The sequence below is a fragment of the Polyodon spathula genome, chromosome 28 (genome assembly GCF_017654505.1).
Source record: "Polyodon spathula isolate WHYD16114869_AA chromosome 28, ASM1765450v1, whole genome shotgun sequence".
Taxonomy (NCBI): Eukaryota; Metazoa; Chordata; class Actinopteri; order Acipenseriformes; family Polyodontidae; genus Polyodon; species Polyodon spathula.
Window position 1 is genome coordinate 1,107,610 of NC_054561.1, and position 13,790 is coordinate 1,121,399.

General features: G+C 38.9%; 1 protein-coding gene across 2 annotated transcripts in view; it reads right to left on the reverse strand.

The window, feature by feature from the left end:
• LOC121301880 (insulin-like growth factor 2 mRNA-binding protein 1) overlaps positions 1–13,275 on the reverse strand; it is a 50,313-nt gene extending 37,038 nt beyond the window's left edge. Inside the window, exons 1-2 of one of the 2 annotated variants that reach the window (XM_041231567.1) lie at positions 13,051–13,275; positions 11,689–11,749 (exon numbers count right to left, since the gene is read on the reverse strand). In XM_041231567.1, the coding sequence (XP_041087501.1) occupies positions 11,689–11,749; positions 13,051–13,225 (236 nt within the window). In that variant the 5' untranslated portion in view covers positions 13,226–13,275. The remainder of the gene's footprint in view (positions 1–11,688; positions 11,750–13,050) is intronic. The other variant, XM_041231566.1, reaches the window with a different exon arrangement.
• Positions 13,276–13,790: the final 515 nt, after the last annotated feature.

Below are 13,790 nucleotides of genomic sequence, written 5' to 3' on the forward strand. Positions count from 1 at the left end.
GTAGCTAGATGAATTATTTCTGGAAGTTTTTTTTATTGAAAGGTTTTTGGAAATTTAAGAAAAAAAAAAGACACACAGATGCATTTATGGAACTTCATCCAGGAGCTGCTGGCATTTCCAGGTGTGATTGTAACAAGTCTGGGTTTTCAACAATAAAACACATTTCTAATCAATAAAAAAAAAAAACAAACTCAGAAAAAACAACAACTTTGTTTCTGCATGACATAGTAGAATACTTGAAGCATAGTATTTAAAACCTACATGTTTCTTTATTTTCGATCACAGAAATGCCTCAGCTGAGCTTTTCAAAATGTTTCTGCAGTTCAGCGCTTTTCTTTAGCACCACTACTGATACAAACCCTCAAAATCACACGTTCTGATTTCAGGAACAGACAAATAAACGTTTAACTGAACAGCCAGGTCCCCAGTGTCTTGTTTCAAACCCATGATGCTTCTCAGTTCAAAATTCAAACATCAAAAACTTTCAGCTTTCCACCACAACTGACTTTCAACCAATAGCAACCAGGAGAGAAAACACTGATGCAATCTTTCTCAGTTGAGTCTGCACAGGCAGAGATGTAACCCTCGATAGCGTCTCTCACACAAAGCAAACCTGTTGTCATTTTGTTTTCATTGATGATTTTCACTTGTTTAATTTTAGCTGGGGTGCAGTAGAACACAAAATGAGGTGTGCAGAGCTCCTTTCACACTGGCATGATCTACCCGGGTCGGGTTCGTGATTTCACACTGCTTTTGACAGAGCACAGTTCACCTGGGTGACAGGCGCAAGCACACAATGCGCAGATCAGTGCCCCGGAAGCAGCTTGCTACTGACACTTCCATCCAAGCTTCCCTGGATTGAACCATCGGCACAAATGTTGATTAGAGCAAATGTTTCTTCATCCCGGCTGCAATCTGGCTCGTGCCGCATCTCAATAAACACAGATATGGCCAAACAGAATAAACAGAACCCTTCACGCAGGCGTGGCTGTTTGTTATTTCGTCGGCTCACGAATGGCCATCGTACATTTTTTGTTGCTCAACCAGGGTTGAAGCGTGGCGACCCTCATCCTGAGGTGAGTCACTGGGACCTGGGTTAACCCTAAGGTCCGATCCAGGTACGTCGTTTTACAATACGCGGGATTGTGACCCAATCATTCCCCGGTAGGAACACCAGTGTGAAAGGGGCTTTAGATTCAGTTTAATTTCCTAAATGTTTAAACTGTTACAGGCATCCAATTAGATAACCCATAACAAGAAGCACTGCAGTTAAAATACAGTAATTTGTACAGGATACAGACTATGAATAAATACTGTGATTGAATATTAAGTAGCTGTACACTGTACATTCACTACGATATAAACATGAAGGGTAACACAGACTCTGCATGTATATTTCTGCTTTAAACGGTTAGAATTTGTCTTTTTGGGTTAACACTATTAATACCACTACTAAACTATGCAAGCACAGAGTCTGTTTCCTTCACAAATGCTCACACTGAAGAGGTGTTCCCACTGTAATAACCTGTTAAAAGAAGGCTCTTATTCACACAAACACAGGACCTTTCAAACCGAAAGAATCAGACAGTTTTTGAAGACAAAACGTTGGAAGGAAGCAACTTTTTTTTTTTTTACTTAAGGTACATTTACATGCCGCTGTTGTCAAGCTACACAAAGACAGCAGATCATGTCAAGGCCAGCTATACTAGGAGTACCGATTGCACAGACACAAGCTACAAAACAATTGCATTTATTCTGGAGCTAACTTGCACCCCAATACTTGCTACATATTCGATTTTGAATCTGGAGTTATACGTGTACAAAAATGAACATACCATTTAATTTAACTATATAAAAATATATTAAAATACTGAACTCTAAGACACTTATAAAAGCACAGGGAGGTCTGGTAAAGGACAGGGAAGCATTATAAAGCACAGAGAGGTGTGGTAAAGCATAGTGAAGCATTGTAAAGCACAGAGAGGTGTGTTAAAGCATAGTGAAGCATTGTAAAGCACAGAGAGCTCTGGTAAAGCATAGGGAAGCATTGTAAAGCAAAGAGGTCTGGTAGAGCACAGGGAAGCATTGTAAAGCACAGAGAGGTCTGGTAAAGCACAGTGAAGCATTGTAAAGCACAGAGAGGTCTGGTAAAGCACAGGGAAGCATTGTAAAGCACAGAGAGGACTGGTAAAGCACAGGGAAGCATTGTAAAGCACAGAGAGGTCTGGTAAAGCACAGGGAAGCATTGTAAAGCACAAAGAGGTATTGTAAAGCATATTGAAAAACTAGCCACAATAAATTAACCATTTTAAAAGTTTCCCATAGTAAAAGCATAGCAAAGTGTAATAAAGGTTTGTTATATATGTTTGCTAGAATTTTCTTAAGGAAGTCTTACACTGGGGTTTGGAGGTACTGACAATGGCAGCGTCTCTGTCCGCTCTTTCTGAATGAACGCTATGAGGAGGAATGGGAGTGTTCTGAGCGCATGCACAGTGAGTCAATGGGAAAGCATGAAGTAGGAAGTGATGGCTCCCACTTATTACCTATAACTTAAGAACATAAGAAAGTTTACAAACGAGAGGAGGCCATTCGGCCCATCTTGCTCGTTTGGTTGTTAGTAGCTTATTGATCCCAGAATCTCATCAAGCAGCTTCTTGAAGGATCCCAGGGTGTCAGCTTCAACAACATTACTTGGGAGTTGATTCCAGACCCTCACAATTCTCTGTGTAAAAGTCTACGTGTTTCAATGAAGCAAACAGACCAACTGCATGTATGAACTGCAGACAGCTACAACACAATCAGAAGATTTCCTTACAGCACAATTCTGCCGGGTGAGGCGCTGACATCTTGCTTCAAGGACACCCCACTACTAAGTGGAGCATTGGATGGCCTTAATTTCCTCTTTGCAAGCATGGGTTTGCTTTCCTAACTGTTTTCCACATTGCAGTGCATTGCAGACAGACAGTGTTCATTAGTTTTAAAGGGGGGTTTGTTTCACAAATAAATGGCACCTTAAATTCATTCAGTGCTGTTTGTCAGAGGAGAGGCTGGGCAGGAACAAAGGTCACAGACAACTCTATCGGAATCTGAAGTGGAAGATAACCTGACGAGATTTTCAGATCTAATATTTATTATTTGACCTGTGCTTTGAGTTCAGCAACCCTGACAGAACTCAAATCTAAGACCCAACTTTACACACACACACTTTCTTTTTTGTTTATTTTTTCATTTTTTTCTCCTCAAGTGTTTTTCTGAAATATTTGATTTATAGACAGACACACACACACACCTCTCTCTCTCTATACACACACACACACACACACACACAAGCTGAAAGTAATTAAGGACATTACTTTGAATTACAATTTAATTCGTAGAAGCTTTACATGGGACTATAAGACCCCCCCTCCCAGCCAAGAGTATATCGCTGCAGAACAAAGGCTCACACAGCGTAGCTCTCACAAGGAGCTCCCACAGGGTAGTGCTGTGTGAGCAACTCCTAATTTACGTTGTGCTTCATTCACCCTCAACACCCCTACCATGTGAGCTACCCTGCAGGAGCTACGCTGTGCGAGCTACGCTGCAGGAGCTATGCTGCAGGAGCTACGCTGTGCGAGCTACCCTGCAGGAGCTACGCTGTGCGAGCTACCCTGCAGGAGCTACGCTGCAGGAGCTACGCTGTGCGAGCTACGCTGTGCGAGCTACCCTGCGTGAGGTACGCTGTGCGAGCTACCCTGCGTGAGCTACCATGTGCGAGCTACGCTGTGCGAGCTACGCTGCAGGAGCTATGCTGTGCAAGCTACCCTGCAGGAGCTACGCTGTGCGAGCTACCCTGCAGGAGCTACCCTGCGAGAGTAACGCTGCGCGAGCTACCCTGCAGGAGCTACGCTGCAGGAGCTACCCTGTGCGAGCTACGCTGTGCGAGCTACGCTGTGCGAGCTATGCTGTGCGAGCTACCCTGCGAGAGCAACGCTGCGCGAGCTACCCTGCGAGAGTAACGCTGCGCGAGCTACCCTGCGAGAGTAACGCTGCGCGAGCTACCCTGCGAGAGTAACGCTGCGCGAGCTACCCTGCGAGAGTAACGCTGTGCAGCAATACCCCTCTTCCTCCAGCAAGAAGTGCTTGCTAATTCCAGCAGGAGGGGCCAAAAGCTGACAGAACCACAATATAAAGGCCAATCCTGTGCATTGCACACACGGTACAGGACTGCACGCCTTACGCACGTAAAGCTGCAGACGCAGTCTTTCCCTGACATTTTAGAATGGCTTCTCAGTAAAGTAACTAAGAACACAAACTCTTTTAGTTCAAGCCAAAAATAAATAAATTCAAACAACCCCAAAGATTGCTTCATTTTCATTTGAATCAATGATTATAAGACAAAATTGTCAGTTGAGAACTTTAAGCTAAACACAAGCCGACCGTTTAACAAGCACCTTTAAATGAAGGAGACCAGCAATAATGAATGAATTAAGTGTCATCTAGTCAAGCTAATTCACCCTATTTGCAAAGACCTAATTTCAAGAGTATGTTTTGTAATTAATAAAAACTTGATTAAAAAAAATAAAACGCTTGTTATAAGTCTTTATGATGCATGACTTTAATCACTTGTTTAAGTAGACAAATAGATCTGTTGTTTCCTTGCTTGCTTCGACATTTTTAACATTTTTGTAACATTAACAGTTTTGCAGCAAACTGCACACTGTGTATAAGACCTTGGTGAGTTAGCCCCACACTTTAATGGTATAATACTAGCATGAAGCAACTAAGAACAATCACTTCATTCCTCCTATAGCAACAATATATATATATATATATGCTTAAATCTAGCTGCATCACAGGTAACCACACATTTCAATACAGATGACATTACTGTTTGTGGAATTCATCAGTACTATGGGACCTGCACAGACAGGAAGCTAAAAGAACACTTCTGATTCAAACAGAACTTTTTTAATTGATATAAAGCGTGCCAAATGCCTTTTTTTTTTTTTTTTTTTTTGCTCAGGTTCATTTTGGCAATCAGGAGTGCGCCGATGTGGGGATGTCATTCTGAAAGCAGTGTTACACCCTGACATCATTCTGAAAGTGATCTTCCTTCATAACTGTACACACCTGTCTTGTTATTTTACAACACTGACAGCAGTCTACTTACTCCCTAAAGACTATGAGTGTATTCATTCCAAACCTGATGCTTTTTTCCTTGTATTTTTTCAGAAAGGAAAGAAAACAATATCCTCTATTTCCCCTGTGCTGGAATGACAAGGCTCAATGTATTAAATGCAGCGAGATTAACAAAGGGGTGCTACAATAGTTTTCTGTTAATTGCATCCCTGTCATGTTTTTTTTTACTCTTAAGGACAGTTTGTCATATTGCTAGACAACTTATAGTTATACTGGATATTTAACTTAATGCATAAGTTAAACACAAATGTGACAAAAACTAGCAAGAACAAACTTAGCTGTTAAAGGATTGTTTTAAGTTTGCTTTTTTTTGTTGTTTTGTTTTTTTGCTAATTTTACAAATTATTTATTTTTACTCGATCAGGACGAGAAAAAAAAAAAAAAGATTTCTGGAGAAAAAACGCAACGATCAAGCCTTGGTACTAAAACTGAAGTTCGGTTTATTTAACTTAACTTCATTTAAATGTGTTCCTCGTCTAAAAACCTTTTGTAAGAGCATAACGTTTTAACCCTAAAAATGTCAACATATTCCAGTCTCTAGGTCAGATAGTTTGCATTGCTTCATTTATTTTGGTACATTTTTTTAATTATAAAGTGTTCTCAATCCATGTATTAAATGACTGTGTATAATCATATGCACATTGTCAATTGTATTTGAAGGTTTGCTTTTGAATAACGAAATTCTCTCAATGCATACATTATTGTTAATTACCTGTACAATATTCCACTAGGAAACTGGTTGACTAATTAGATATATATATATATATATATATATATATATATATATATATATATATATACACACACACACACACACACACACACACACACACACACACACACACACAAACTGGTATGTAGAATTAAGAACATTTAATCTATGCTATGCATTTTGATACTGAATTCTCACACTTTGACTGTCACTGTAATGTATTCCTGCACACAATGTACACACAGTACACAATATATTCAACTAAAAACTATACTACAAAATGGTTGATTTATTATCAATTCAGAATGCATACTTTTGTTGCCAGCTGCGATGGAAAGCAGATTTAGGGATAAGCTTTCTTCTGTCAACCCTTTGGAACTGGATGCTCTCCCTGATATCGGCCCTCTTTAACAATACATGATCTTCCATGAATCTGAAAACTCAGGCATGCATTGCTGCTGTGCCGCAGCTCTGTTGCATTCGTTTAATAAGCATGCACACATGCATCTTGGTTTGAAGCCATTGCTGAGAATCAGCAGCTGATCTCTTACTGCTTTCACTCTCGGCTTGTTTGGTATCAAGTTTCCAAACCCAGCAATACATGTTCAAGATTCCTGTTTTGCAGAACCTGCTTTATTGTTCGCGCTTTCCTAATAAATAAAGCATTTAAACAGCTTTTCGCATTGTCCCCAACCCCCTGTCCCCAGGGGGCAGGGGGGCAGGGGGACCCCTGTCCCCCACCAGGGGTGGGGGTCCAAGTGGGTAATTTCCCAAATGTTTAAACTAAACGTGTTCAACTATTTAAACTTGAATCTATTATAGGAATATTTGTATCTGATCAGAAAAAAACTCTCAGTTGTTAGAGCAATCAGAGTATTGTTTTCACTACAGCATTAGTGCATATGACTGGAAGTGCACAGCATGCATGTATGAAGGTAAAGGACCTGAATGCATCCTCCCGTATAAAATGCACAGCTTTGACAGTGTTTGAATGCTTAGGAACAATTCAAAACACTTTCACAATGGGAATCTACCCTTCCATTCACTCAATCATTCAAACCCCATACCACAGTTTAACATCACACTGTAATGACAAGCACATGAAGGGGATAGGGAAATTCAGCCTTTTAAATATAACATGCTTTCTTTCTCCAAGACTTTTTATATCAATGGAAAACTCTATGAATGTCCATGGATTGCTGTTTTTTCCTCCCACTTGTGAACAACCCACTCTCTTTATGAGCAGGTCCTGTTAGTCCACAGCACCCCATGAGCGTTTATGCTCTATTTCCACAACTGACAGAATTGTTCAATGTTAAAAGCAACACTGATAAATCACGATGGTGAGATCTCTAGTTGGCTACCAAATTTGAGCAAAGAGTCTCTGTCTTTCTGTCTGTGTATATCTTTTAGACAGAAACTGTTTTGAATATTTTCTTCTGATTTGGACACTTCAGCCCTGCAGTAGCATTCAGCCGTTGCTGGTTCTGATTCATGCATTACGTATATCTCACTCAAGAAAACACACACACACACACACACACACACAGAGACACAGATTACTGGTATGGTCTGAAATTCTTAAACCATGTGCTCATTTTTTTAAGGGAAACCCCCAGTCATTTACATAACAGTATTCAACAGCTACACCTGCATCATTGGGATTAATTAGAAAGCAGCCCTCATTCTGAAGACAATAGTTTTCACTGAACCAAAAATGCTCATGGATAACATTGGCAGACTCTTCCAATGCAAGCAGAGACAATTTACACCTTCAGAAGCAAGGTGTTTTTGGGGTTTTATTTGCAGGAAGGTTGTAGGAATTTTCATGCTAAATAAATACAGTGCTAGTGACTCATTCCTGCATTTCAGCTCTGTGAGGTCTCCTGAAAATGGGTCCTGGCTCCTTTAAAACAAGACAGATGGTTCAACCCAAAGCAGAGGAAGGATGTAGCCTTTGAACTGGGGTGGGGGTTCTTAAAGACACAGTGCACCCCAATGCTGTGACAATTCCACATCCTTTAGGCAAGTTTACTGACACACGCAGCAATACAGGGATTGATAAATAAACAGACATGTGTAAATACCAAGAGAAAGTGTAACGATGCGCAGCAGTGACATTGTACACAAACTGCATTATCTTCCCATCAAAGAGAAATAAAATGGGACAGGTTTTAGTTTGGCATATTTTTAAAACACTTCCAGCCCTTAAATGAATTTTTTTTTTTTTAATAGGATTTATTAAACTATAGTAAACGCTTTCAAATTATGGCCCTTAGTTTTATTGTTTTTACAAAGAATAAGAAACTAAGATCTCACTTGATTGTATGTATTTATATGTACAGCTGTGGCCAATGGTTTTGTATCAAATAAAATTTTAGGATGGAGACATAAAACAGTAAAACAATAATAAAACTATATGAACATTATTTTGATCTTTTATTTAACATCATGCAATCAAATAAACTTCTAAATGGTATTGCTAAAGTCTACCGGAAGCCATAATAGCAGTACAGCAGTATTTCATGTTTCGAAATGTCACCTTTTTTAATTTGTCAGTTTTTCTTTAAGTATATGGAAAGTACAAAGCGGTGTGTAATTCAATATGTTAACGTAACATTATTCAGCAGGTTTCATTCGACTTTATGATGAAAAATTAGCTAAGTCTATATAGAGTGTGATACAAAACTGATGGCCATAGCTGTATATATGTGTGTTTATCTACAAAGAAAAAATATATAGTAAAAACCAAGTGAATATTTAACGAGCAGTAAAAGTTTATGTTTATATACACATACTCAAAGGGCTTACATTAACGCAATTCCCTTGATTTAACTGTTAGTGGACTGCTTGCAAATAATATTTTTTATTTAAGAAGGTATCCGCCAATGACTAACAAGCCGCAGATGCTTCTTTACCCGATACCCCAGTACATTTACATTAGCATTAGAGATTTAAAACCGTGATAGCAAAGCTTTTCCAAACAATCCAAGCAGCTCATTCATACAATTCCCATCTAAGAGAACCTGTTTTCGCACATGAAAGCCACAAACACATTGCATTTGAGCCTCAAGTATCAACCGGCTACATGAACTCTAGTCAGGTAATTGCAACAGTGGAGAGCAATGAGAGTCAGCAGGGAGTTTGCTGGGAGCAGACAGCATGAGACAGAACTTCTGTAATCAGCTGCATGCAGGGGGACACGCACACACACACACACATTAAGAAACTGTCTCTATCCTAGGTGCAAACAGATGCGTGTCCCATTGAATTTAATATAGATCTGATGCAGCTATGTCATTTGCACAGCACATTTTCAACATTGGTGATTTTTCAGTGCAATCTGTGTGCGGCTCTTTTTTTTTTTTTTTGCTGTCCTGCCCTCCTCCAAGGACACGAGGTCACAATCTGCTTGTGACATCACAAATCGTCACCAGAGCGATACACTCACATGATGTCACTAACATGAATTTGCTGGGTGGGTGACAGGTTGAGGGAATTATTTGTCCACAGTTTGGGCTGTGGATTGTTTTGGTTTTCTGCGGATACCCAGTGATGAAACCCAGTTAAACTCTGATGAAACTGCAGTGTATTTTTTTCTGAGCTTGTTTGGAAAAGGCATGTATGGTGATGATCTGGCAGGAAATGCTTAAATAACATGAGAAGGCCATAGATTGAGTCACATGCTTGCATTGTGCAAGAGGCACAACATACAATGTTTTTGACCTATTTCACATAATCTCTTAACTTTGACGCTACAGATTAAATTTAAAAAGAAAAAACAACAAAAACAGCCTTTACCTGAAGACAGAAGAACAATTACAACAGGATTTTCGTATTTATTTATTTTGTAAAGTGAACTGAAGCAGGAAAACGCACAGGCTCAGTCATTTCTGCACGTTTTTTGATTATTCCTGCTGTTGGAAATCTCACCCCCTCCCCTGAAATTAAACCAGAGAAACAGCTTTTAAATGTAATTGTTTTTAAACGCCGTGAAATGCAACTTCCAACGACAAATGACACTTCAGGCAAATTCCTTGAGAATACACAAATTGCACGAAATGTAAAACACACTTGCAAGAGGCTCTCCGCGCTAGCATGATTATTATTATTCTTAAATCTGCAAAGATTCACGTACACATCTCTGAAATAACCGTAGATAACACAAACGTAGCCTACTTGTGCTATTTGAATTTCTTGGCTGCAGTGTGTGACTCGTACACACACACACACACACATTTATATATATATATATATATATATATATATATATATATATATATATATATATATATATATATATATTCAATAATACCAATTCCCAAGAATTCAACACAATTAATGTGGATGTATTTTTTAAACAACAAAGAAACAGTTATAACTTCCAAACAGCACAGCAAAGCTAAAACACACGACAAAATGTAGGTTATTAAGTGACGTGAGCGGGCTACAGCCATATTGTGTGAGGGGAGCACGTGTTTATATGAGGCGAATCCATTTGGACATTCTTCACATAATTATTGTATTTATATTATGCACTATAATTTTAAACACACTCGTTTTACACCTTTTACAAAAAAAAAAAAAAAAAAAAAAACACACGCGTTTCTCCATCTCCCGCACAACCCCCCCCCCCAAAAAAACACCCATGTAAACTGAATTCTATGTCAGTAAATTAATGTGTATAATTTTAAAAGGGCATTTTAACTTAGATCGTTTCTTTCTTTATTCTAAATATAATTTTGATAACCCAAACGCTCCACAGTGCCACTGGTAACACCATACACAAGGTTTATATGAGATTTGTATTTCTCTTCTCCTTAGATCTACCACCATGTGAAAACATGCAGCCCCACTGCTGAGAGCGCTAGGAGAAGGCAACATGACTACACACAAAGATATTCGAACAGGAAACGTACAGATTACTCCAAAAATACACAGTGTACCCAGCAACCCTTTAACATTACCCAGCTCTTAAATTATGTACAAACTAAAACCTCTACAGTAAATTATAAGCTAACCAAATGGAACCAACAGTGGCAAAAGGTAAAAATAAATAAAATCAAACGGACTCCTTGGCATAGCTTATTTTAATTGTTTTGCTGAACAAATATAATTTGTTATGCAGTTAGAATGATAACTACACAAATAAATCAATTCAGGGATGTGAATTAAAAAACTAAAACCACCACAAAAAAACAAACAAACAAACAAACACACACACACACACACACACATCACACACTAGAACTTTTTTGAGTCTAACTTGTTGCAAAATAGTCCACACGATTTGAAACACTGTTACCGACCTCAGACTTTTGTGTCTATTTATAAATCTCCTTACTTTGGACATTTTTTTTTTAAATCAAAAAGTTGTTTTCCAAAAACAGATCAACTGCATTTACCACGAGGAATAATCCATAAAGAGAAAGATACAAAGTAAGAGACTTTCATAATGAATTAACATAAACATGACAATGAGGCCACCGTTCGAAAGCCCCATGTTTGCAAAAAAAAACTAAAAACCAAAAAAAACCCATAACCCAAAAAAACCTTTTATGCTACACCATGATAAAAAAGTATACTCGTGCAACACCTTTTAAACCTTTAGAAGAAAAACACGTTAGATAAAGAGAAAGGCTGCTTTCTGGCCTATGGAAGCAGAATCGCCAGCACTCCAGATTTCTCCCGGCAGCCCGGATTTCATTGTGAAATTCAGAAATGTACACATGAGTATCGCTCAAATGGAACACAAGATGAACCCTGTTAGCAAGTAAAACAAAAAGACAAAATACCTTTGTTTTTTGGGGACTGAGTGTTCCACTTCTATGCGTTTGCCGTGGAGCTCCACGTTCCCTGAAAACACAATTAAATCAGATTTTTTTTTTTTTTTAATGTAACTTGTAGGTCGATCAGTTTCTCCTTCGCCCTATGCCGGTCCTGCTGTAGCCCCATTGTTGCCCGCACCCAGATAACTTAGTTCATTCATTCTTGGTTTTACCAAGTATTTTTTTGTTTTGTTTGTGTTACTAACATTACAAATGCATTGCACTGAAGTTATCCCTCAAATTCTGCACACCACCACGTGTACCTGTTCTATACAACCCCCAAACTCATTCCAGAGTGAAAGCGAGTTTTCTAACTGTACACTGAACACATCTTAATATGCAAAAGCAAACCAAAAACCCATAATGTACTAGCGATAATTAAACATCAGCTCACATTTCCTCATTACACAAAACCAGGCGGTAAAATGAATGGGCCAGTGTTTGTATTTGACTTTTTGTTGTGCGTGGGGGGTCTCTCTGTTTTAACTAAATATTTGTAGTTATTGTTGTTGTTTTTATTTACGTGTATGGTTACTACCACGAGAGAATATTAAAGTGCCTGTGCTGGCTGCTGTCTCCACTATAGTTCAACACAGCATGGCGACCTTCGCGCTATAGTATAGAACACATCACATGCTACGTGAAATTTACAAAATTAAAAAAAAAAAAAAAAGGTAACACAATTTTGAATCACAATTCTCAGATTACCCATACCCCAATTCCATATGACAGATGGGCTTTCCGCGACAGTGACATTTGACTTGAGCGCACCTGGTTTTGACGCAATAAGTGGCTATTTTTGCACAAATATAATTGAATTCTTGTAATCTATAATGGCCTGCCGTACCTTAGGTCGAGGGGTGCAGTATTATCGTATAATTTAGAAGTACAGAGAACTGCAGCGTTTTCAAGTGTCCTGTCTGTGTTATAATGGTGTTTCAGAACGTTCTAGGAACCTCATCATTTAACGTATTTTCCAATAATATATTAGCCCACGATGAACACACGTTAAAATATTTAACGAATTGTGCTTTAGAGAGACACTCAACTGTCGATACGCCCCCAAAAGTTGGTGTCTCCCCCCCCCCCCCCCACTCCCGTCTACCCCCCGTCCCTGAATTAAAAACAACCATTCGAATTCAATTGCATTTTTATTCACTTTAAAGAAATTCAAATGTAAACAGCTTAATGAAGATTAAACTTTAGACAAATTACAAATATAGGTATATACAACAATTAGAGTATGGCTTCGTTATATTGATGCATTAACCTTTGAAACACACACACACACACACTAAAATGCAAAGGGATATCATTTTAGTAGCTTACCAGAGAATGCCTCGATGGCTTTCATTGCCCACTGGTCATCGGGGCAATCGACAAACGCGTACCCAGTTTTCACCAAAAACTGCCCGGTGAACGAAATCTTACAGTCTTGAAAGACTTTTTCCAAGTCTTCGGGTGTCACGTTTTCGCTCAGATTCCCAATGTACAGCTTGTTCATGTTGGATGATGCGGGTCCCAAACCCCAAAAATATTAAAAAAAAAAAAAAAAAAAAAAAAAAACAAAACAAAATAATAAAAAATAAAATAGCCGTTCGCAATAATAAAACAAGAAACGCTGATAACTGTAAAAAACAAGATGAAAGAAAAGAAGGAAAAAGAAAGAAAAGTTACGCTCAGAATGTTGGATCTGCAAGACGTACTGAAGAGCGGAGAGCTAAGCGCTTGTGAGACGGAGAGGAAGAGAAAAAAAAATCGGCCAATGCAAAACACCCTTGATGAAAATTATTATAACAAGAGTTTGGGGTTTGGATGATATTGGTGACGGTGGCGGTAGTTAAAAAAGCTCCTTTTTCGCTACCCTAGACCTCGGAGAGTCGTACCCAGCGCTGTCACACAGCCTTCTCCCGGTCGATGGCACCGCCTCTAAATACAACCAACCTGAAAAATTGACTCATTTTTTTTTTGTTTGCAAAGAGGAAACCACGTGGTCTGGGAGGAACGGGTGGAACAACCCATTCCACGAGTAGAGCACAAAGTGGATGGGGGTGATGCTATATTCATAT